This window comes from Taudactylus pleione, unplaced genomic scaffold, assembly GCF_031769625.1.
Source record: "Taudactylus pleione unplaced genomic scaffold, aTauple2 ptg001030l, whole genome shotgun sequence".
NCBI classification, from domain to species: Eukaryota; Metazoa; Chordata; class Amphibia; order Anura; family Myobatrachidae; genus Taudactylus; species Taudactylus pleione.
Window position 1 is genome coordinate 361,095 of NW_028285431.1, and position 27,320 is coordinate 388,414.

Sequence of the window (27,320 nt, forward strand, 5' to 3'; positions counted from 1 at the left end):
TCACTGATGCTTAGTGATATGATAGGATATTATCCTAACTATGATGTGATTGGGTGATGGTCACTGGTGCTTAGTGATATGATAGGATATTACCCTCATTATGATGTGATTGGGTGATGGTCACTGGTGCTTGGTGATATGATAGGATATTACCCTAACTATGATGTGATTGGGTGATGGTCACTGGTGCTTAGTGATATGATAGGATATTACCCTAACTATGATGTGATTGGGTGATGGTCACTGGTGCTTAGTGATATGATAGGATATTATCCTAACTATGATGTGATTGGGTGATGGTCACTGGTGCTTAGTGATATGATAGGATATTACCCTAACTATGATGTGATTGGGTGATGGTCACTGATGCTTAGTGATATGATAGGATATTACCCTCGTTATGATGTGATTGGGTGATGGTCACTGGTGCTTAGTGATATGATAGGATATTACCCTAACTATGATGTGATTGGGTGATGGTCACTGGTGCTTAGTGATATGATAGGATATTATCCTAACTATGATGTGATTGGGTGATGGTCACTGGTGCTTAGTGATATGATAGGATATTATCCTAACTATGATGTGATTGGGTGATGGTCACTGGCGCTTAGTGATATGATAGGATATTATCCTAACTATGATGTGATTGGGTGATGGTCACTGGTGCTTAGTGATATGATAGGATATTACCCTAACTATGATGTGATTGGGTGATGGTCACTGGTGCTTAGTGATATGATAGGATATTACCCTAACTATGATGTGATTGGGTGATGGTCACTGGTGCTTAGTGATATGATAGGATAGTACCCTAACTATGATGTGATTGGGTGATGGTCACTGGAGCTTAGTGATATGATAGGATAGTACCCTAACTATGATGTGATTGGGTGATGGTCACTGGTGCTTAGTGATATGATAGGATATTACCCTAACTATGATGTGATTGGGTGATGGTCACTGGTGCTTAGTGATATGATAGGATATTATTCTAACTATGATGTGATTGGGTGATGGTCACTGATGCTTAGTGATATGATAGGATATTACGCTAACTATGATGTGATTGGGTGATGGTCACTGGTGCTTAGTGATATGATAGGATATTACCCTAACTATGATGTGATTGGGTGATGGTCACTGGTGCTTAGTGATATGATAGGATATTATCCTAACTATGATGTGATTGGGTGATGGTCACTGGTGCTTAGTGATATGATAGGATATTACCCTAACTATGATGTGATTGGGTGATGGTCACTGGTGCTTAGTGATATGATAGGATATTACGCTAACTATGATGTGATTGGGTGATGGTCACTGGTGCTTAGTGATATGATAGGATATTATCCTAACTATGATGTTATTGGGTGATGGTCACTGGTGTTTAGTGATATGATAGGATATTATCCTAACTATGATGTGATTGGGTGATGGTCACTGGTGTTTAGGTAATACATGAATATGTTGTGCTAAGATGAGGTAACTGGTTTCTAGTAAGCTCTATGCTCATTACACATAGTTTTTCCCTAATAATAACTAGGTGCACATTCAGTTCCTTTATGGTCTAATGGCATAAATGAGTCTCTTCCTTTCTTACCTATAAGACATAGAAGTCATGGACATATACATCCCATCCCTTATTGACTAATCACTCAGGGAATATATTATCTAACTAGTCTCCCTGACTAAACCTCGCACCTTGCCCCCCTTACTATACGGCTGAGCTGTCAGTCAGCGGCTTAGTTACCAGTGCAGCAGGACCGGAAACCTGAGCAGGTTATGACACTGCTGGGGTGTGCATGTACTAACACAACAACCAGTGGACAGCGTTTATGATGTAAGGGGGATTAATCTGAATCCAGAAGCTTAGTAACATATTTGTTAGACAGGAGATTTCCACAAGTGACGATTAACATTTCATCGTGTGTTGTGAGCATGGCAGCTATAAACCAGCGCAGACATTGTAAAATCAATACTGTGCCGACAAGGACACACATTAGCTCTCCCGTCACCCAGCAGATGTTCCCTTACATACCTCCAGGCTGTTTTCATGCATGACAGATATTCCATTCTATATTTTCCAGTACAGCTTTGACATACACAAAATAGTCAACGCTTAAAGAATTGTAGTTGTTTCAGTGTCTCTGTATAGTAGACTGTATAGTATTTGTATGTTTAAACTTGCAATAAAAGTTCTGTATTTATTTTCAGGGCTTTATAGGAATAGCTGGGGTGCCAGGACCTCCCGGACCCGAAGGAGAACGAGTAGGTTTAATTCAATCATTTCTAACGTCATATTGTAATGAAATATCTCTCTGTACTAAACCAAGCGCAGCAAATGGGACAAATGTTCTCTCCATATAAAGAAACACAGTTTGTGAATACGTCTCCACTTAACATCCAAGATCAATTCAGCTCCTGAAAATAAAGTCTAAATACATGTTTTCTGCCCATAGGGAGCGCCAGGACCACCCGGAAAGACAGGAGCCAAAGGCGGGCAGGTAAGACCCTCAACTGATGATATTTCAGACTTTCATATAACTAAATTTGTATTTCAAGCATGAATCGTATTCTTCATTAACAAATTATAGTTTCATTGTGTTAGTGAAATAAACTTTGTCCTTATATAAAAATATTGTGTTTTCTTTAAACTGTGACTAATATATATACTGTACATATACTGTAGTTACTACTTCTTATGTTCTACCTCCCACACTAGAGCCCTAATACAGTTCTACCCCTCACACTAACAGACTTAGGGCCTGATTCAGCGGGTTGATGGCCGGGCAGTGCGCACGCACTGGGCGGTGGGTGGCGGGTTGATTGTGTTAGTGTAGTGTAAAAATAGAAGACTATAAACATTGTCTTTACAGTAGAACTGCAGGTCTCAGCAAGCCTCCCCCGCATGCTGGTACTTGGAGAACCATTAAGGGTCCACTGGGACCTGTAGTTCACCTGTAAAGAAATGTTGAAAGAAACACACACACCTTACACAGTATAAGTTTAATACATACACACACTCACACAATACTCACCGCCATTACCTGGAGTGGTCCCCTTGTCCAGTAGGCATCCATGGGTCTTCTTAAAATAACAAAACGATAAACACGACCCTCGTACTTAGCAATATTCATCCTAACAAGGATGATTATTCCTTCCCGAATGAAGCGCACAGACGCGGCTTCCTCCTTTGAAGGTCCGGGTCTGAGCGTTCATTGGCTGAGAGAGGTCAGACGCCGCCTCTCAGCCAATGAACGGCTCCCTCCATTGAACTCAATGGTGGGAGCTGTAGGGTAACTAAAGTTTATCTTGCGGTTCCCACCATTGAGTTCAATGGAGGGAGCTGTTCATTAGCTGAGAGGCGGCGCCTGACCTCTCTCAGCCAATGAACGCTCAGACCCGGACCTTCAAAGGAGGAAGCCGCGTCTGTGCGCTTCATTCGGGAAGGAATAATCATCCTTGTTAGGATGATTATTGCTTAGTACGAGGGTCGCGTTTATTGTTTTGTTATTTTAAGAAGACCCATGGATGCCTACTGGACAAGGGGACCACTCCAGGTAATATAGGTGAGTATGTGTGAGTGTGTATATATATATGTATGGATTAAAACTTTACTGTGTACGGTGTGTGTGTGTGTGTGTGTGTGTGTGTTTCTTTCAACATTTCTTTACAGGTGAACTACAGGTCCCAGTGGGCCCTTAATGCCCCGCATGCTGGTACTTGTGGTTCTCCAAGAACCAGCATGTGGGGGAGGCTTGCTGGGACCTGCAGTTCTAAGACAATGTTAAACATATTCTTTTTTTACACTACATTGACACAATCAACCCACCACCCACCGCCCAGGGGTGGCGGGGATAGCCCCGGGCTATCAGCCTAGGCTAGGGGTGCCCTGGAGAGGGAGACCCCTTTATTGGAGGGATCTCCAACTCCCCAGGTATCCCTTGCCTGGGCTGACTAGCGCTCAGGGCTGATGCTGCGGCTGGGGGGTCCGGTGATAGGGCTCCCCTGGCTGTGGCATCAGTCCCCCGTTAGAAAGGGTCCAGGACTGGTTCTGTGAATTACAGGGAGACCCTACACAAATTTTTCCCTGTAATTCCAGAACCAGCCCGGGTTCCTATAGCCCTGTGCTGGTTGTACTGAGTACGGGGAGACCCTACGTAATTTTTTCCCTGTACTTAGTCAACCAGACCAGGTTTGAACAGTCTGGGGCTGGTTCTGTTTTGAGGGGGGACCTCACGTAATTTTTTTTTGGCTTTTAGCTGTTTAATTACTTTTTCCAGTCAAATACATATCTGCATACATCTGTGTGAATCCGACCTGCTCATGCTCAAATCGAAAGCATGAAGCAGGTCTATTCATTTGGGGATTTGAAGTCCGATTTTGAGGTCTATTTCAAATCGAACGATAGTAAATAAGGGTTTTGTGTGTTGGGCTATGTAAAAGTACCAATGTTTTTCCGATGGTCAATTTGAGGCCGATTTGACTAAAAATCCGATTTGAAATTCGATTTTACATTCGATTTGGCCTTTAATAAAAACCCAAAAGCATAATCGAATACAAATCGAATGAAAATCGCACCTCAAATCACTCAAAATGTAAAATCGACCTTTGATAAATTTACCCCATAGTGATTATTCTAGCACCCTGCACCTGTCACACCCCATGCACCTCTCTCCTGCCTGGTGTGTCGCTCTCTGCTCCGGTGCTTCTAGCACAGTCTGGTCTTTAGAGCAGCAGTTAGATGCATCAGCTGAGTGTACTAGAAGCACCAGAGCAGAGAGCGACACCCCAGGCAGGATAGAGGAGCTGCACGGGGTGTGACAGGAGCTGGGTGCTAGAATGATCACTAGATACAAGTGTAATAAACAATATATACAAACCAGTCAAACATTTATATAGTGAACAGACCTGAAGTTGTGGGAAGGACAGATGTGGGCAATATGACAGCTGGATCTGGGCCTGGACTGATTTGGGCTCAGAAAATCTGGACTGCCCCTTGAAAATCAGAACTGTACTGTATGTACCTGCCTGCCAGTATGTACCTATAACTGAGGGCCTCATTCAGAGATGAACGCTAATGCGACCACAGCAGCGATTTCGCACGGAACGCAGCTGCAAAAATATGCTAATAGTTCCAAGATTACCCGAGCATAGGGACGCCCACTGCTGCCTTCTCATCTGCGTCCGATGTCACTCACCTGCGCAAATATCTGTAACATTGACGCAGATCGAGCACCCATCTGGCCCTTGCGGCAGGTCTGACTCTTCAGCTCTCCTGACACTATGAGGGCTCTCATGCTGCGTAGGAGATCGCAAGGGCTAATTTATGCACATAACGGCATTTAAACGGTCAGACACGCCTGCGTTTAATTGACCACCCCCCGTTACCTCCACCAAGCGCTGACTACCTGTCACTCACTCTGCGAATGGATCCTCTGTGCGTGCGGAATCACAAGACAATCGCAGCACGTACGGGATTGAAGTCCAGCCCAAGCCCAGCTATGAAACCCCCATTAGTCCTCATGAATTGCCACTTTATACACAAAAGTATCACAGTCCCGGTAACCGGCCTCTCGCACAATTACCGCAAGCCACAAGTGTACCTAAATGTGACCGTATATTAGTATAAAAGCAGAAAAGTTTTATACAATGAAATTGTTGGTACTAAAGTGGAATGAAGAAGGACTTGATATGACATTTAGAATTTTGCATAGTTCTCCCCCTCAGACCCTTCCCCCTCTGTGCACACCTAGGGGTAAATTTACTTAAGTTCGATTTGGTATTCGATTTTGTGAATCGATAAAATCGACTGAAATCGAATATAAATCGAACTGCAAAATCCCTTAACAAATCCGTCATATATACCCCTTTTTACACCAGAGCTAAACCCGGGTAGCTCCTTGGTGTAAAAGGGGACAGGGTTGGATTTCCGGGTGGAATGACCCGCTAATCCAGCCCAGGTAACTTGCAGGGTTTAACACGGGAATAACCTGTGAAACCCTGCAGTGTAAATGTCGCATTCTGGGTCACAATGACCTGGAGCGCGCTGCATCCCAGGCCGATTGGCCGGCTTTAGTGGTGCTTGGAGATGACTGCAGACCCGGCTCCGGTGTGAACGGCGCTGACTCGGGAATTTCCTGGATCGGTGTCGGTTAAATTCCGGGTCTGATTCGGTTAAAAACCCTGTTCCAACTCCGGGTCAGACCCGGAATTTAGGTATAAAAGTAGTGTTACTAATATTTGATTTTGCATTAGATTTTCATATCTAATTTGATTTTGGTTGATTTTAAGAAGGGATTTTGTGTTCAGTTTATGAGATCCCTTCCAAAATCGAACCTCAAATCCCCATTAAAATAGAATGCAAAATCGAACTCCACTTCCTACTGGGCCAAATGTATCACATGCACACCAATTAACAGGGGAAGAAATTGGGAACTTTTGTGCACACTTTAGAGAAGTGAAAGTGATTTATAATTTCGTCATAAAATAATATGCTCATCTTAAATACACGTGTGTGTGTGTGTGTGTGTGGCAGTCAGTTGTCCTGATGAAGGGGTGAATTACCCCGAAACGTCAATTTGAAATACACCTGTGTCATTTACTAGCCTTGGAGTGACACCTATGCATTATTTCTGGATGTTACATGGTAACTTTGATGCCCTGGAGGAAGGCACCCAAGCAAGTTATAGCCAGTGCCAGCGGCCAATTGAGTGCCGGTTCTTTGGGGGGGGGGTAGGGGTGTGTGTGTATATATATATATATATATATATATATATATATAGCTGATAGTGACAGCTCTTTGGATCTCATATTGAGAGTTGACAGCAACTGATTCCAAATGCAAATGTCACACCTAGAATCAACTCCAGACCTTTTACCTGCTTAATTGATAATGAAATAACGAGGGAATAGCCCACACCTGTCCATGAAATAGCTTTTTAGTTGATAGTCCCATTACTTTTGGCCCCTTAAAAAGTGGGAGGCACATATAGAAACAGTTGTGATTCCTACACCGTTCCCCTGATTTGGATGTAATTACCCTCAAATGAAATCTGAAAGTCTGCAGGTAAAGCACATCTTGTTTGTTTCATTTCAAAGCCATTGTGGTGGTGATTAGAGGCCAAAATATGAAGATTCTGTCAATGTCCCAATATTTATGCACCTGACTGTGTGTGTGTGTGTGTATATACAAATAATTCCAAAGAGCTAGTTACGCCCCTGATACCGCAGGTAGGTGCACGGCGTAGCCTTGAGCAGCCATTATTCCTACTGTCAGGCTGCCCCACTTGCTTTTGGGAACTTTTAAAGGCATCATAATCCATTTCCAGCCAAAAGAATTGTGTTTAGAAGCTCAAATTGACTGTCTTTCATTATTCTATTCATTTGGAGATTTGAAGTTCGATTTACATTCGATTTGCAAATTGAATGTTATACCCCTTTTACACTGGAGCTAAAACCCGGGTTTTTGAAGGGTTAACCCGGGCAGCTCCCTGGTGTAAAAGGGGAGAGGGTTGGATCGCCGGGTCGAGTGACCCGGCAATCCAACCCAGGTAACTAGCAGGGTATAACACGTGCGTAGCCCGTGAAACCCTGCTATGGGAACAGCGCACTCCGGGTCACGAAGACCTGGAGTGCGCTGCTAGCCGGCCGATTGGTCCGGCTTCAGTGGCGCTTGGAAATGACGTCATCTCCAAGCGTCCACTTTCACTCCGCAAAAGCCGGGTCTATGCAGACCCGACTGCGGTGTGAGCGGCGCTGACTCGGGAATATCCCGAAATTCCGGGTCTGATCCGGATAGGAACTTTGTTCCAACTCTGGGTCAGACCCGGAATTTAGGTGGAAAAGGGGTATAACAGTCATTACTTACTAATACTTACTAACAGTCGTCACTTACTAATACCCCTTTTACACCGGAGCTAAAACCCGGGTTATTGCAAGGGTAACCCGGGCAGTTCCCTGGTGTAAAAGGGGAGAGAGTTGGATCGCCGAGTCGAGTGACCCGGCAATCCAACCCAGGTAACTAGCAGGGTTTAACACAGGCGTAGCCCGTGAAACCCTGCTATGGGAACAGCGCACTCCGGGTCACGAAGACCTGGAGTGTGCTGCTAGCCGGCCGATTGGTCTGTCTTCAGTGGCGCTTGGAGATGACGTCATCTCCAAGCATCCACTTTCACTCCGCAAAAGCCGGGTCTATGCAGACCAGACTGCGGTGTGAGCGGCGCTGACTCGGGAATATCCCGAGTCAGCGCCGGCAAAATTCCGGGTCTGATCCGGATAGGAACTTTGTTCCAACTCCGGGTCAGACCCGAAATTTAGGTGTAAAAGGGGTATTAGTAAATGGAGGGATCCTATATTCAACTATGGGTAAACATGTTTTGCCTATATCCGATTTTGAGTGAAATTCAGTTTTCTGTTCGATTTGACATTCGATTTTGGCTTTAATAAATCTCCAATATCAAAATGGAATGGAAATCTAACCAAAATTGAATGGCAAATCGAACAGAATCCAAAATCGATCTTTAGTACAGTAAATATACTCCCTAGTCCCCGGAGAAAGTAGGGACACACCATGAAATGCACTACTGCTTGAGTCTCCCATATCCAAAATGCTTGGGACCAGGGGTGTTTTGGATAACGGAATATTCTCTATTTTGGAATAATTGCATATCATGAGATATATTGGGAATGGGAAATAAATCTAAACACAGAATGCATTTATGTGTTATATACACCTTATACACACACAGCCTGCAGGTCATTATATACACCTTATACACACAGCCTGCAGGTCATTATATACACCTTATACACACAGCCTGCAGGTCATTATATACACCTTATACACACAGCCTGCAGGTCATTATATACACCTTATACACACAGCCTGCAGGTCATTATATACACCTTATACACACAGCATACAGGTCATTATATACACGTTATACACACAGCCTGCAGCTCATTCTATACACCTTATACACACACAGCCTGCAGCTCATTCTATACACCTTATACACACACAGCCTGCAGCTCATTCTATACACCTTATACACACACAGCCTGCAGCTCATTATATACACCTTATACACACACAGCCTGCAGCTCATTATATACACCTTATACACACACAGCCTGCAGCTCATTATATACACCTTATACACACAGCCTGCAGCTCATTATATACACCTTATACACACAGCCTGCAAGTCATTATATACACCTTATACACACAGCCTGCAGGTCATTATATACATCTTATACACACAGCCTGCAGCTCATTTTATACAATATTTTCAATAATTTTGTGGCTCAAACAAAGTTTGTGTACATACATGAAATTCATTTGTTTCATATACACATTATACACACAGCCTGAAGGTAATCTTATACAATAGTTATAATAATTTGTGCCTTAGACAAAGTTTGTGTACATTGAACCATCAAAAATCAAAGGTTTCATTATCTCAGTCATGCCAAAAAAAATGCCGTATTTGGATATGGGAGACTCCAACCTGTAGTAGAAAACCTGATCTACTGCCGCCCGTGTCATTCATATCTGCATGATTGGGAACGGTCTCCGCTCTCCAGGGACAGTCTTATCTTTTGGAGATTTGGCCATGATACATTTTGCTATAGGACGAGTCCCTCGTATCTGGATTGCTGCTGGTCAGTGACACATTACTATTAGTTACAAACACACACATGGTCGCCAAGCTTTCCCCGGTCAGTCGCTAAGCGGAGATCTGCTAAACCGTTTAATGAGTGGAATGGAAGGGGGCTGTGTGGGGGAGAGGCCCAGGGAATTGCTGATTCTACTTAATAGATTTAAAACATTGAGTCTAAACGACGGAAATCCTTATTCAGTCTGGGTACTAGCTCCTGAGCCTGTGTGTATATATATGTGTGTATATATGTGTGTGTATATATATATGTGTGTATATGTGTGTGTGTGTGTATATATATATATATATATATATATATATATATATATATATATATATATATATATATATACGAATAATAGAACTGTGTAGGTTGCAGAGTAAATGCACCACAAATGTTACAAATTACAATCAGATTGTATTGCAGGAAATGACCTAGCGGCAGATTGTGTCTGCATTCTTTGTGTTATTTGTTTGTTTTTACCATTTAGATGTAAGTCGTAGTTGTGTCTGTATGTGTCCAATTACATTCTTTCTGCTCTGTGGACCTGATTCAGACCCGATCGATAGAATGCGTTTGCTCGTATCCGAACGATTTTCGCATTGTGCGCATGCATCCAGCGTCTGGCTGCATGGGGTTCTGCATGGGGTGATATGGGTCATGGGTATATACATGGGTAGGGTTATATGGAGTCATGGGTATCACTTCCCTCCTATTCCTATGGTACAGCCTTATCTCTAGTACCCCCACATAGGGGACTGATCCACCATACTGTATGTGTATCACTTCTCTCCTATTCCTATGGTACAGCCTTATCACTAGTACCCCCACATAGGGGACTGATCCACCATACTGTATATATATCACTTCCCTCCTATTCCTATGGTACAGCCTTATCACTAGTACCCCCACATAGGGGACTGATCCACCATACTGTATATATATCACTTCCCTCCTATTCCTATGGTACAGCCTTATCTCTAGTACCCCCACATAGGGGACTGATCCACCATACTGTATGTGTATCACTTCTCTCCTATTCCTATGGTACAGCCTTATCTCTAGTACCCCCACATAGGGGACTGATCCACCATACTGTATGTGTATCACTTCTCTCCTATTCCTATGGTACAGCCTTATCACTAGTACCCCCACATAGGGGACTGATCCACCATACTGTATATATATCACTTCCCTCCTATTCCTATGGTACAGCCTTATCACTAGTACCCCCACATAGGGGACTGATCCACCATACTGTATATATATCACTTCCCTCCTATTCCTATGGTACAGCCTTATCTCTAGTACCCCCACATAGGGGACTGATCCACCATACTGTATGTGTATCACTTCTCTCCTATTCCTATGGTACAGCCTTATCTCTAGTACCCCCCACATAGGGGACTGATCCACCATACTGTATGTGTATCACTTCCCTCCTATTCCTATGGTACAGCCTTATCACTAGTACCCCCACATAGGGGACTGATCCACCATACTGTATATATATCACTTCCCTCCTATTCCTATGGTACAGCCTTATCTCTAGTACCCCCACATAGGGGACTGATCCACCATACTGTATGTGTATCACTTCCCTCCTATTCCTATGGTACAGCCTTATCTCTAGTACCCCCCACATAGGGGACTGATCCACCATAATGTACCTGTATCACTTCCCTCCTATTCCTATGGTACAGCCTTATCTCTAGTACCCCCACATAGGGGACTGATCCACCATACTGTATGTGTATCACTTCTCTCCTATTGCTATGGTACAGCCTTATCCCTAGTACCCCCACATAGGGGACTGATCCACCATACTGTATGTGTATCACTTCCCTCCTATTCCTATGGTACAGCCTTATCTCTAGTACCCCCACATAGGGGACTGATCCACCATACTGTATATATATCACTTCCCTCCTATTCCTATGGTACAGCCTTATCTCTAGTACCCCCCACATAGGGGACTGATGCTAATGGCATGTCTTGATTGAGACACCAACAGAGATACCATTGGCTCGTCGTCGGATGCTATGCACTTACACACACATGCAAATACACGTTGTACTGAAATCATTGTAATTAGAATTGCAGAGTTTAGTTAAGGGCCTCAGTAGTGTTTCAGCTATTAAGCAGAATTAACGCGGGGAACACATGGTTTCGATAAAAGTTGAGATGAGTTTTGCCAAAATCTTCTAAACCTTCACCTTAGTTCAGGATCTGTACAGTGTGATTCAGACGTTCCCAAAGCTGCTCTTGAAAAAATAAATAGCTGATTTGTTTTCACACAAAAGACTGAAGAAGCTGCTGGTGAGAGCGCGGATCAGGGTGTGTGTGACAGTAGCACCCTCTGAACCTCAGCTGTTCTCTTTTTCCCCAATCTCTTAAAGAGCCACCGGCTAATAATATAAAATGATGCAGTATGAAAGGGTTCTGTAACATTTACCAGTGCATCTGCTATGTGTGTCCCTTACTGTGACCGAGACGTGAGATACCAGCACTGTATAACCTGTTCTTCCATGGTATTTTAGGCTGTTAGTGCTGGATAGCTGTATAGTACTCAGACAGCTTCCCCAGTGCAGCTGAGCGATGTACAACGCCTGGCGGCCAGCACTGGTGATAGTAGTCAGACAGCTTCCCCAGTGCAGCTGAGCAATGTACAACGCCTGGCGGCCTAGCACTGGTGATAGTACTCAGACAGCTTCCCCAGTGCAGCTGAGCGATGTACAACGCCTGGCGGCCCAGCACTGGTGATAGTACTCAGACAGCTTCCCCAGTGCAGCTGAGTGATGTACAACGCCTGGCGGCTCAGCACTGGTGATAGTACTCAGACAGCTTCCCCAGTGCAGCTGAGTGATGTACAACGCCTGGCGGCTCAGCACTGGTGATAGTACTCAGACAGCTTCCCCAGTGCAGCTGAGCGATGTACAACGCCTGGCGGCCAGCACTGGTGATAGTAGTCAGACAGCTTCCCCTGTGCAGCTGAGCAATGTACAACGCCTGGCGGCTCAGCACTGGTGATAGTACTCAGACAGCTTCCCCAGTGCAGCTGAGCGATGTACAACCCCTGGCGGCCAGCACTGGTGATAGTACTCAGACAGCTTCCCCAGTGCAGCTGAGCGATGTACAACGCCTGGCGGCCAGCACTGGTGATAGTACTCAGACAGCTTCCCCAGTGCAGCTGAGCGATGTACAACGCCTGGCGCATCAGCACTGGTGATAGTACTCAGACAGCTTCCCCAGTGCAGCTGAGCGATGTACAACGCCTGGCGGCCAGCACTGGTGATAGTACTAGTGATAGTGGGACTTTCTGCACATGTGTATTTGAACTGGAAACCACTTCTGCTTCCAGTTCCAATTTCATGGAAAACATATATATATATATTACATTTGTTTTTAAATTAATACATGTATTATTTAAAGTATGAGCCATTAATTCCTATAAGGATCCCCTGCAGTCTTTTTTCAAACAGATGACAGTAGGGAGCTGATTGGCCGGAGCGCTGTCATCGTACGCAGCCAGTTTTATCACTCTTTGGGAATGATAAAACTCTTTGATAAATAAGGACCTTACTCCTCAGGGAGCGCTAACCGTGCATGTTTTCCAGGTCTCCTCGCAGAATCACAAGTGAAATAATTAGCTCCACCTGTGGATCTTTTAAAATGTGTCAGCCAGTAATGAGTACACCTGTGCTCCTGCTGGGTGACCTGGGAAATGTGTCAGTGAGTAATGAATACACCTGTGCACCTGCTGGGTGACCTGGGAAATGTGTCAGCCAGTAATGAATACACCTGTGCACCTGCTGGGTGACCTGGAAATGTGTCAGTGAGTAATGAGTACAGCTGTGCTCCTGCTGGGTGACCTGGGAAATGTGTCAGTGAGTAATGAGTACACCTGTGCACCAGCTGGGTGACCTGGGAAATGTGTCAGTGAGTAATGAATACACCTGTGCTCCTGCTGGGTGACCTGGGAAATGTGTCAGTGAGTAATGACTACACCTGTGCACCTGCTGGGTGACCTGGGAAATGTGTCAGCCAGTAATGAGTACACCTGTGCACCTGCTGGGTGACCTGGGAAATGTGTCAGTGAGTAATGAATACACCTGTGCACCTGCTGGGTGACCTGGAAATGTGTCAGTGAGTAATGAATACACCTGTGCACCAGCTGGGTGACCTGGGAAATGTGTCAGCCAGTAATGAGTACACCTGTGCGCGAACTAGGAGATATGGAACTATGCTGAGGAATGAGATTGGGAAACACTGGTTTAGAATATGATCTATATTTAGGTTACATTTATTTGGTGGCGACGAGTGACTGGCCACGCCTTATAGATATTGTGATTGCGTTATTGGTTCATAGTGAGATCATTGGCTGCATCCTCATGAATATAGATCCCTCCAACAAAATGGCTGCCTCTGTGGTAGGCAGAAGAGAGGTGCACTTACGCATGCTGTGATTTGATGGCGAATTTGCCAGTTTTAGCGACAAGATGTGTTTTATGTGCGGGAACAAGATGATAGCAGTTCTCAATGTACTTCTGAGTGGATCCACTTTATTTTAGTTGCAATTCATTATTCATGATGACACGCTGACACCGCGGTCTGACTGTACTTTCGCCAGGTCTGCACGCACTGCCCGCATGTACACGCCCATTTTAAGACGCACAAGTGCAATAACAAAAGTGTATGATGCAGCCAATATAAGATGCATATCTTATTGACGTCCAGTTCAGACTAAGGCGCAGTGTGGCCCAATATAAGGTCACTAAGTCACTCTCTGTGGTCCTGAAAGCAATTAGCCAGCGCTTTATAGGACTTCTGAGGAACATGAGGCCTTAATTCCCCTCCAACAGCTGTTCTCAGGCAGAACATTATATTCTGTCTTATCAAAGCAAAAGGGTGATGTCATCTGCAATCTGCAGCCCAGAGATAGGAAGGAAATGATGGCGCGGCGAGGTCGCACTGTGCGCCTGCTGCTGTACAGTACTAATGCTGCTGCCAGATGAATGACAGTGTGGTAGTAAGAATAGTTACAGTATATAACATCTTACACTGTGACACCCGGCTCCATCATACACTGCTCCTGCTGCTGTACAGTAATAAAGCTGCTGCCAGATGAATGACAGTGTGGTAGTAAGAATAGTTACAGTATATAACGTCTTACACTGTGACACCCGGCTCCATCATACACTGCGCCTGCTGCTGTACAGTACTAATGCTGCTGCCAGATGAATGACAGTGTGGTAGTAAGAATAGTTACAGTATATAACGTCTTACACTGGGACACCCGGCTCCATCATACGCTGCTCCTGCTGCTGTACAGTAATAATGCTGCTGCCAGATGAATGACAGTGTGGTAGTAAGAATAGTTACAGTATATAACGTCTTACACTGTGACACCCGGCTCCATCATACGCTGCTCCTGCTGCTGTACAGTACTAATGCTGCTGCCAGATGAATGACAGTGTGGTAGTAAGAATAGTTACAGTATATAACGTCTTACACTGTGACACCCGGCTCCATCATACGCTGCTCCTGCTGCTGTACAGTACTAATGCTGCTGCCAGATGAATGACAGTGTGGTAGTAAGAATAGTTACAGTATATAACATCTTACACTGTGACACCCGGCTCCATCATACACTGCTCCTGCTGCTGTACAGTAATAATGCTGCTGCCAGATGAATGACAGTGTGGTAATAAGAATAGTTACAGTATATAACGTCTTACACTGTGACACTCGGCTCCATCATACACTGCGCCTGCTGCTGTACAGTAATAATGCTGCTGCCAGATGAATGACAGTGTGGTAGTAAGAATAGTTACAGTATATAACGTCTTACACTGTGACACTCGGCTCCATCATACGCTGCGCCTGCTGTTGTACAGTAATAATGCTGCTGCCAGATGAATGACAGTGTGGTAGTAAGAATAGTTACAGTATATAACATCTTACACTGTGACATCCGGCTCCATCATACGCTGTTCCTGCTGCTGTACAGTAATAATGCTGCTGCCAGATGAGTGACAGTGTGGTAGTAAGAATAGTTACAGTATATAACATCTTACACTGTGACATCCAGCTCCATCATACGCTGTTCCTGCTGCTGTACAGTAATAATGCTGCTGCCAGATGAATGACAGTGTGGTAGTAAGAATAGTTACAGTATATAACGTCTTAGTGTGACACCCGGCTCCATCATACACTGCTCCTGCTGCTGTACAGTAATAAAGCTGCTGCCAGATGAATGACAGTGTGGTAGTAAGAATAGTTACAGTATATAACGTCTTACAATGGGACACCCGGCTCCATCATACGCTGCTCCTGCTGCTGTACAGTAATAATGCTGCTGCCAGATGAATGACAGTGTGGTAGTAAGAATAGTTACAGTATATAACGTCTTACACTGTGACACCCGGCTCCATCATACACTGCGCCTGCTGCTGTACAGTAATAATGCTGCTGCCAGATGAATGACAGTGTGGTAGTAAGAATAGTTACTGTATATAACGTCTTACACTGTGACACCCGGCTCCATCATACGCTGCTTCTGCTGCTGTACAGTAATAATGCTGCTGCCTGATGAATGACAGTGTGGTAGTAAGAATAGTTACTGTACATAACATCTTACACTGTGACACCCGGCTCCATCATACACTACGCCTGCTGCTGTACAGTAATAATGCTGCTGCCAGATGAATGACAGTGTGGTAGTAAGATTAGTTACTGTACATAACATCTTACACTGTGACACCCGGCTCCATCATACGCTGCGCCTGCTGCTGTACAGTAATAATGCTGCTGCCAGATGAATGACAGTGTGGTAGTAAGAATAGTTACAGTATATAACGTCTTACACTGGGACACCCGGCTCCATCATACGCTGCTCCTGCTGCTGTACAGTAATAATGCTGCTGCCAGATGAATGACAGTGTGGTAGTAAGAATAGTTACAGTATATAACGTCTTACACTGGGACACCCGGCTCCATCATACGCTGCTCCTGCTGCTGTACAGTAATAATGCTGCTGCCAGATGAATGACAGTGTGGTAGTAAGAATAGTTACATTACAGTATATAACGTCTTACACTGTGACACCCGGCTCCATCATACACTGCTCCTGCTGCTGTACAGTAATAAAGCTGCTGCCAGATGAATGACAGTGTGGTAGTAAGAATAGTTACTGTATATAACGTCTTACACTGTGACACCCGGCTCCATCATACGCTGCTCCTGCTGCTGTACAGTAATAATGCTGCTGCCAGATGAATGACAGTGTGGTAGTAAGAATAGTTACAGTACATAACGTCTTACACTGTAACACCCGGCTCCATCATACACTGCTCCTGCTGCTGTACAGTAATAATGCTGCTGCCAGATGAATGACAGTGTGGTAATAAGAATAGTTACTGTATATAACGTCTTACACTGTGACACCCGGCTACATCATACACTGCGCCTGCTGCTGTACAGTAATAATGCTGCTGCCAGATGAATGACAGTGTGGTAGTAAGAATAGTTACAGTATATAACGTCTTAGTGTGACACCCGGCTCCATCATACGCTGCGCCTGCTGCTGTACAGTAATAATGCTGCTGCCAGATGAATGACAGTGTGGTAGTAAGAATAGTTACAGTATATAACGTCTTAGTGTGACACCCGGCTCCATCATACGCTGCGCCTGCTGCTGTACAGTAATAATGGGGCTGCCAGATGAATGACAGTGTGATAGTAAGAATAGTTACAGTATATAACATCTTGTCTTTTCGCATAATCAGCAGCATGATCCTAGGGCTGGGACACCTGTGCATATTTCCGCAGCCTCCATGCGCACCCCTCCTCGGCTGCTGAACATGGCGATGAGCAATGTCCTCTTTGCACAATGTACCCTGTATTTCCTGGGCTTCCTGTTGAGCTTCCTCTCCATGGTTCCCCTGTCCGAGAACAGCGTTGACTTCCATGGAAGGTGCCTCCTGTTCACCGTGATCGCGTGGCAGTGTGGGAACATCAGGCTGGAGAGGGAGCACTTCATGGTGGAGTGGTGGTGACTGGAGTCCGCCTCCAGGTTCAGCATAGGGATGGACAGCAAAATCCGATGGTGACTAACCATGGATGTTTTCATTCCAATGGTAGTGTTTTTACAATTTGACGGGGTGGTCCAAAGTTTGTCGCCATCAAATTGAAATCGTTTGATGGCGTTCTGATGGTGTTTTTTTTTTTTTAAATTCCTGATAGTTATGCCTCCCCTGGCTCGTTCCTGGCTACAGTATCTGCATCAGGGCATTGTCATTGGTTCGTTGGAAGCTGTCTCTCACTCTGTCTGCCTCAGACATGACCCTGCTTAGTCTCTGACTCCCTTCTCTCTCTAGGCTTCTGCTAAGCAACAGGTCACATTGCTTTCTCTGACTGGCTCTCACTGTCTCAGAGTGCCAATCAGAGCGCACCCCTGCAGCAGCAGCAGTCAGGCACTCACACAGCACAACAGTTTTTTCTATGACTTACTTTCTTCCAAAGCCTCCAGATGCTCTCTTGCTGTTTCAGCGCCAAGGGCAGCTCCTCTACAGCAGCTTGGTGCAAGATTTGTTTCTGTGACTGCTTCACGAAAATCGGCACTGCTCGATTTGCTCGGCTCCCTTTTATCACAGATGAATAGCTCGTACAGCTAGATTTTTCTCAACCAATGCTGTATAGAATAGTGAAAACCACATCAAAAGCCATACAGTGGTTCAAGAGATTAGCCCGAACGCACAGACAGACTCCTACCAGGAACTTTGTTATATAGAGATTTTTGGTATGCTATATTGTACCCAACTCTTGTCTAACTTCATTTTATGTCTGTGACAGGGGTTTCTTGGAGACTTTGGCGATAGAGGCTCCCCTGGTCCTGATGGAAGTCCTGTAAGTTTCTGCCTTATGTATGTTATTACAGTATATTGCAGAAATAATAGAACTGTGAAAAGTGTTTGTTATTGTCACGAATGTTCTGTACTGACGTCGTATGTAAAGTGCTGACCTGTAACGAGAACACGGCAGCTTCTCAGAGTAATGGCAATTACACAGCATTATAGCCAGCTATGGCGAGCAAGGATATAAGCAGGAAATTATGCAAAAGTGCCCTGTTGTTCCTGGTATACGATGTGCTGCCATTACTCTATAGGGCACTAGCCGCTGCTTGGAAATGGGAGACGGATGTTTTTTGCAGATGTTAGCTAATAAAACATCCAGACAAAACAAAAAATAAATACTTTATGTTATATACAACCAAATCTCAGCTAGGGGCATAGTCAGAACTTTGAAGGCCCCATAGCAACATTTTGAATGGGCCGCCGCATTAATGCTTCTATAGGGGCAACTCTTCCTGCAGCTATTGTTAAATTTATGCCCCACCTTATGCTCTAGTTTATTTTATGCCCCATAGTAGTATTATGTATTAGTATTAATGTTATGCCCCATAATAGTGCCCTAGCTCATTGTATGCCCCATAGTAGTATTATGTATTAGTATTAATGTTATACCATATAATAGTGCCCTAGCTCATTGTATGCCCCATAGTAGTATTATGTATTAGTATTAATGTTATACCCCATAATAGTGCCCTAGCTCATTGTATGCCCCATAGTAGTATTATGTATTAGTATTAATGTTATACCATATAATAGTGCCCTAGCTCATTGTATGCCCCATAGTAGTATTATGTATTAGTATTAATGTTATACCCCATAATTGTGCCCTAGCTCATTGTATGCCCCATAGTAGTATTATGTATTAGTATTAATGTTATACCCCATAATAGTGCCCTAGCTCATTGTATGCCCCATAGTAGTATTATGTATTAGTATTAATGTTATACCATATTATAGTGCCCTAGCTCATTGTATGCCCCATAGTAGTATTATGTATTAGTATTAATGTTATGTCCCATAATAGTGCCCTAGCTCATTTTATGCCCCATAGTAGTATTATGTATTAGTATTAATGTTATACCCCATAATAGTGCCCTAGCTCATTGTATGCCCCATAGTAGTATTATGTATTAGTATTAATGTTATACCATATAATAGTGCCCTAGCTCATTGTATGCCCCATAGTAGTATTATGTATTAGTATTAATGTTATGCCCCATAGTAGTGCCCTAGCTCATTGTATGCCCCATAGTAGTATTATGTATTAGTATTAATGTTATACCCCATAATAGTGCCCTAGGTCATTGTATGCCCCATAGTAGTATTATGTATTAGTATTAATGTTATACCATATAATAGTGCCCTAGCTCATTGTATGCCCCATAGTAGTATTATGTATTAGTATTAATGATATGCCCCATAATTGTGCCCTAGCTCATTGTATGCCCCATAGTAGTATTATGTATTAGTATTAATGTTATACCCCATAATTGTGCCCTAGCTCATTATATGTCCCATAGTAGTATTATGTATTAGTATTAATGTTATACCATATAATAGTGCCCTAGCTCATTATATGCCCCATAGTAGTATTATGTATTAGTATTAATGTTATGCCCCATAATAGTGCCCTAGCTCATTGTATGCCCCATAGTAGTATTATGTATTAGTATTAATGTTATGCCCCATAATTGTGCCCTAGCTCATTGTATGCCCCATAGTAGTATTATGTATTAGTATTAATGTTATGCCCCATAATAGTGCCCTAGCTCATTGTATGCCCCATAGTAGTATTATGTATTAGTATTAATGTTATGCCCCATAATAGTGCCCTAGCTCATTGTATGCCCCATAGTAGTATTATGTATTAGTATTAATGTTATGCCCCATAATAGTGCCCTAGCTCATTGTATGCCCCATAGTAGTATTATGTATTAGTATTAATGTTATACCATATTATAGTGCCCTAGCTCATTGTATGCCCCATAGTAGTATTATGTATTAGTATTAATGTTATGCCCCATAATAGTGCCCTAGCTCATTGTATGCCCCATAGTAGTATTATGTATTAGTATTAATGTTATGCCCCATAATAGTGCCCTAGCTCATTGTATGCCCCATAGTAGTTCCCTCTAATACTGTATGCCACATTGTAGTACTACCAGTACACATTATGCCACACAGTGCCCCCAATTCACGTTAAGCTGTATAGTGTCCCATCTACATATTAAGTCACATTGAAGTGTTTCAGTTCATATTGTCCCAGTGCATGCCCTCATTTCATATTATGCCACATTGTAGTGCCCACAGTTCATACAGTGCAATATTTCAGTGCCCTTTAATTTATATTCTGCCATATCAGTGTCCCCATTTCATAATTTCATAACCTGCTCACATTATACCACATTACAGTGCCCAGCTCACATTATGTCACATTACTGTGCCCAGCTCACATTATACCACATTACAGTGCCCAGCTCACATTATGTCACATTACAGTGCCCAGCTCAGATTTTACCACATTACAGTGCCCAGCTCAGATTTTACCACATTACAGTGCCCAGCTCACATTATACCACATTACTGTGCCCAGCTCACATTATGTCACATTACTGTGCCCAGCTCACATTATACCACATTACAATGCCCAGCTCACATTATACCACATTACAATGCCCAGCTCACATTATGTCACATTACTGTGCCTAGCTCAGATTATACCACATTACAATGCCCAGCTCACATTATACCACATTACAGTACCTAGCTCACATTATACCACATTACAGTGCCCAGCTCACATTATGTCACATTACTGTGCCTAGCTCAGACTATACCACATTACAGTGCCCAGCTCACATTATGTCACATTACTGTGCCCAGCTCACATTATACCACATTACAGTACCCAGCTCACATTATACCACATTACAGTGCCCAGCTCACATTGTCACATTACTGTGCCCAGCTCAGACTATACCACATTACAGTACCCAGCTCAGACTATACCACATTACAGTACCCAGCTCAGATTTTACCACATTACAGTGCCCAGCTCACATTATACCACTTTACAGTGCCCAGCTCAGATTATATCACTTTACAGTACCCATTACCCCTATAACATCCACTACATACATCATTCACAGAAAATGGCATTTCACCCCATTTAGGCCTGGCAACCGGTCAGACCCAATTTCTTAGCAGGCAGTTCAGGGAAGTTGGTGGCCAACTATATGACCTGTGCCCGGGGCCCCATAGCAATGGCACCCCCTGCACCCACTCTAGCTACGCCCTTGATTTCAGCTCTTTATAAAGTGTGCAACATTGAAGTGTTGAAGTGTAGCCCCTGTATAATATCCCTCTTGCATGTCTTGTAGGGAACTGTGGGTGGTCTTGGCCCTCCTGGATTTCCTGGCTTGAGAGTAAGTAATAAATACTATTTCCGTGTTTTTTTTAGACCAAATTAATATAGAAGACAATATCTGTTTTTTGTTGTGCACGTTACACAGCAACTTACTCTGCTAATGATTCTACTGCACATTTCCCCAATGTTAGTAAGTAATTACTGTTAGTATTAGTAAATAATGACTGTTAGTAAGTATTACTAAGTACTGACTGTTACTAAAATACTTACTAATACTTATTGTACTAACAGTCAGTACTTACTAATACTAAAATACTTACTAATACTAAAATACTTACTAATACTTATTGTACTATTAGTAAGTAATGACTTAGTAAGTATTAGTAAGTAATTAATGTTAGTATTAGTAAATAATGACTGTTAGTAAGTAATGACTGTTAGTATTAGTAAGTAATTACTGTTAGTATTAGTAAATAATGACTGTTATACCCCTTTTCCACCTAAATTCCGGGTCTGACCCAGAGTTGGAACAAAGTTCCTATCCAGATCAGACCCGGAATTTTGCCGGCGCCGACTCGGGATATTCCCGAGTCCGCACCGCTCACACCGCAGTCGGGTCTGCATAGACCCGGCTTTTGCGGAGTGAAAGTGGTCGCTTGGAGATGACGTCATCTCCAAGCGCCACTGAAGCCAGACCAATCGGCCGGCTAGCAGCGCACTCCAGGTCATCGTGACCCGGAGTGCGCTGTTCTCACAGCAGGGTTTCATGGGCTGCACCCCTGTTATACCCTGCTAGTTACCTGGGTTGGATTGCCGGGTCACTCAACTCGGCGATCCAACTCTCTCCCCTTTTACACCAGGGAACTGCCCGGGTTACCCTTGCAATAAACCGGGTTTTAGCTCCGGTGTAAAAGGGGTATTAGTAAGTGACGACTGTTAGTAAGTATTAGTGAGTAATGACTATTATACCCCTTTTCCACCTAAATTCCGGGTCTGACCCGGAGTTGGAACAAAGTTCCTATCCGGATCAGACCCGGAATTTTGCCGGCGCTGACTCGGGATATTCCCGAGTCAGCGCCGCTCACACCGCAGTCGGGTCTGCATAGACCCGGCTTTTGCGGAGTGAAAGTGGATGCTTGGAGATGACGTCATCTCCAAGCGCCACTGAAGGCGAACCAATTGGCCGGCTATCAGCGGACTCCAGGTCTTCGTGACCCGGAGTGCGCTGTCCCATAGCAGGGTTTCACGGGCTAAGCCCGTGTTAAACCCTGCTAGTTACCCGGGTCACTCGACCCGGCGATCCAACCCTCTGCCCTTTTACACCAGGGAGCTGCCCGGGTTAACCCTTCAAAAACCTGGGTTTTAGCTCCGGTGTAAAAGGGGTATTAGTAAATAATGACTTTTAGTAATTATTAGTAATACTAACATTACTTACTAATACTTACTAAGTCATTACTTAGTAAATAATGACTAATAGTAATTACTTAGTAATACTTACTAAGTATTAGTATTAGTAAGTAAAATCTATCAGTAATTAATGTTAGTATTAGTAAGTAATGACTGTTACTAATAGTCATTACTTACTAATACTTACTAACAGTTATTACTTACTAATACTAACATTACTTACTAATAGACTTTACTTACTAATACTTAGTCATTATTTACTAATACTTACTAATAGTAATTACTTAGTAAGTATTAGTAAGTAAAGTCTATTAGTAAGTAATGTTAGTATTAGTAATGACTGTTAGTAAGTTTTAGTAGTTTATTAGTAAGTAATTACTGTTAGTATTAGTAAGTAATGACTGTTAGTACAGTAAGTATTGTTAGTATTAGTATATAATGACTGTTAGTAAGTAATGACTATTCGTATTAGTAAATAATGAGTATTAGTAAATGAGTATTAGTAAGTAAAGTCTATTAGTAAGTAATGTTAGTATTAGTAAGTAATGACTGCTAGTAAGTATTAGTAAGTATTGTTAGTATTAGTAAGCAATGACTGTTAGTATTAGTAAGTAGTTTATTAGTAAGTAATTACTGTTATTATTTACTAATACTTACTAACAGTCATTACTTACTAATACTAACAGTAATTACTTACTAATAGACTTTACTTACTAATACTAACAGTCATTACTTATTAAGTATTAGTAATAATGACTATTAGTAAGTATTAGTAAATAATGACTATTAGTAATTAATGTTAGTATTAGTAAGTAATGACTGTTAGTAAGTATTAGTAAATAATGACTATTAGTAATTAATGTTAGTATTAGTAAGTAATGACTGTTACTAATAGTCATTACTTACTAATACTTACTAACAGTTATTACTTACTAATACTAACATTACTTACTAATAGACTTTACTTACTAATACTTAGTCATTATTTACTAATACTTACTAATAGTAATTACTTAGTAAGTATTAGTAAGTAAAGTCTATTAGTAAGTAATGTTAGTATTAGTAATGACTGTTAATACAGTAAGTATTAGTAAGTATTGTTAGTATTAGTAATGACTGTTAGTAAGTTTTAGTAGTTTATTAGTAAGTAATGACTGTTAGTACAGTAAGTATTGTTAGTATTAGTATATAATGACTGTTAGTAAGTATTAGTAAATAATAATGACTATAAGTAAGTAATGACTGTTAGTAAGTAATGACTATTCGTATTAGTAAATAATGAGTATTAGTAAGTAAAGTCTATTAGTAAGTAATGTTAGTATTAGAAAGTAATGACTGCTAGTAAGTATTAGTAAGTATTGTTAGTATTAGTAAGCAATGACTGTTAGTATTAGTAAGTAGTTTATTAGTAAGTAATTACTGTTATTATTTACTAATACTAACAGTCATTACTTACTAATAGACTTTACTTACTAATACTAACAGTCATTACTTAGTAAGTATTAGTAATAATGACTATTAGTAAGCATTAATAAGTAAAGTCTATTAGTAATTAATGTTAGTATTAGTAAGTAATGACTGTTAGTAAGTATTAGTAAATAATGACTATTAGTAATTAATGTTAGTATTAGTAAGTAATTAATGTTAGTATTAGTAAGTAATTAATGTTAGTATTAGTAAGTAATTAATGTTAGTATTAGTAAGTAATGACTGTTAGTAAGTATTAGTAAATAATGACTATTAGTAATTAATGTTAGTATTAGTAAGTAATTAATGTTAGTATTAGTAAGTAATGACTGTTAGTATTAGTAAGTAAAGTCTATTAGTAATTAATGTTAGTATTAGTAAGTAATTAATGTTAATAAGTACAGTCTATTAGTAAGTAATGTCTAATATTTTTAGTTTACTTAAGTGGTCACCGATTATTACAGTGATTGGGAAAGGTGAGAGTAGAACTATGTAGCCCATGATGGAATACTCCTGTTGGGATGTATGTTACAGTGTTGTGGTCCCAGCTGGGATATGTATAGTATGTAAGACCCCACGGATGTATCGCTGGTCATACATGGAGATCTAGGCCTATCCTGCCTGAAAGGATCGTTCTTCACTTTGGCCAAATAACTGTTTTCAGTTTCACCATTCTCAAATTATTACCTTAATCTGTTATTGTTACAATTGTGTAAATATACTGAACACATACGACCGTAGATATCCGTATTATTCACACAATGTAATACATACACTTTTCTAATTTAAAGGCAATTCTTATGTACCACAGAGCACACTCTACCACAGAGCACACTCTACCACAGAGCACACTCTACCACAGAGCACACTCTACCACAGAGCACACTCTACCACAGAGCACACTCTACCACATACAGGATGTAACATACTGAAATGCCAAAATGAGTTCTTGTGTATGGAACAGTGTCATACACACACACACACACACACATATACATACACACACACACACTCTCCCCCCGCTCCCCCATGGGAATCTATATTCATAGGCAGAGTGTTCTGCTCCTTAGTGGGTCTTTTTTACAGCAGTATCTCTGTCCACAGCAAGTTCTTCCGTTTCACATTATACTCTCCAAGCTGTTGGGTTACTCACACAATCAGGCTGGAACATTTTGGATGTTTGAGACAAAAGAGTGTTACCAAGATGCCAACACTGCGCTCCCGTCCCAGCTGTAGGTCTCCCGGGTGCTCCAAATTATTACAGCATGTTACAGTTCTCAGCTACTGACTCTGAATGGAGCTTTGGAAGATTCATTAAGTAAATTCTCTGGTTTCACATTTAACATGTGGTGTGCCGTGAGCTACGTGTGCAGTATATGTATGACCAGGGGTATCTTCAAACCCCTCATACACTGGTATTATAGTATAATAACATGTGGTGTGCCGTGAGCTACGTGTGCAGTTTATGTATGACCAGGGGTATCTGCAAAACCCTCATACACTGGTATTATAGTATAATAACATGTGGTGTGCCGTGAGCTACGTGTGCAGTTTATGTATGACCAGGGGTATCTGCAAAACCCTCATACACTGGTATTATAGTATAATAACATGTGGTGTGCCGTGAGCTACGTGTGCAGTATATGTATGACCAGGGGTATCTTCAAACCCCTCATACACTGGTATTATAGTATAATAACATGTGGTGTGCCGTGAGCTACGTGTGCAGAATATGTATGACCAGGGGTATCTGCAAACCCCTCATACACTGGTATTATAGTATAATAACATGTGGTGTGCCGTGAGCTACGTGTGCAGTATATGTATGACCAGGGGTATCTGCAAACCCCTCATACACGGGTATTATAGTATAATAACATGTGGTGTGCCGTGAGCTACGTGTGCAGAATATGTATGACCAGGGGTATCTGCAAACCCCTCATACACTGGTATTATAGTATAATAACATGTGGTGTGCCGTGAGCTACGTGTGCAGTATATGTATGACCAGGGGTATCTGCAAACCCCTCATACACGGGTATTATAGTATAATAACATGTGGTGTGCCGAGAGCTACGTGTGCAGTATATGTATGACCAGGGGTATCTGCAAACCCCTCATACACTGGTATTATAGTATAATAACATGTGGTGTGCCGTGAGCTACGTGTGCAGTATATGTATGACCAGGGGTATCTGCAAACCCCTCATACACGGGTATTATAGTATAATAACATGTGGTGTGCCGTGAGCTACGTGTGCAGAATATGTATGACCAGGGGTATCTGCAAACCCCTCATACACTGGTATTATAGTATAATAACATGTGGTGTGCCGTGAGCTACGTGTGCAGTATATGTATGACCAGGGGTATCTGCAAACCCCTCATACACGGGTATTATAGTATAATAACATGTGGTGTGCCGAGAGCTACGTGTGCAGTATATGTATGACCAGGGGTATCTGCAAACCCCTCATACACTGGTATTATAGTATAAT

The 27,320-nt window shown here is 42.3% G+C and overlaps 1 protein-coding gene across 1 annotated transcript in view; it reads left to right on the top strand.

Moving 5' to 3' along the window:
• The window catches only part of LOC148454119 (uncharacterized), a gene marked incomplete at its 3' end in the record, with an annotated part of 333,977 nt that overhangs the window by 181,680 nt on the left and 124,977 nt on the right, over positions 1-27,320 (top strand). The window contains exons 11-14 of the mRNA XM_088461234.1: positions 2,218-2,271; positions 2,463-2,507; positions 18,523-18,576; positions 21,962-22,006. Of these exons, the coding sequence (XP_088317360.1) occupies positions 2,218-2,271; positions 2,463-2,507; positions 18,523-18,576; positions 21,962-22,006 (198 nt within the window). The remainder of the gene's footprint in view (positions 1-2,217; positions 2,272-2,462; positions 2,508-18,522; positions 18,577-21,961; positions 22,007-27,320) is intronic.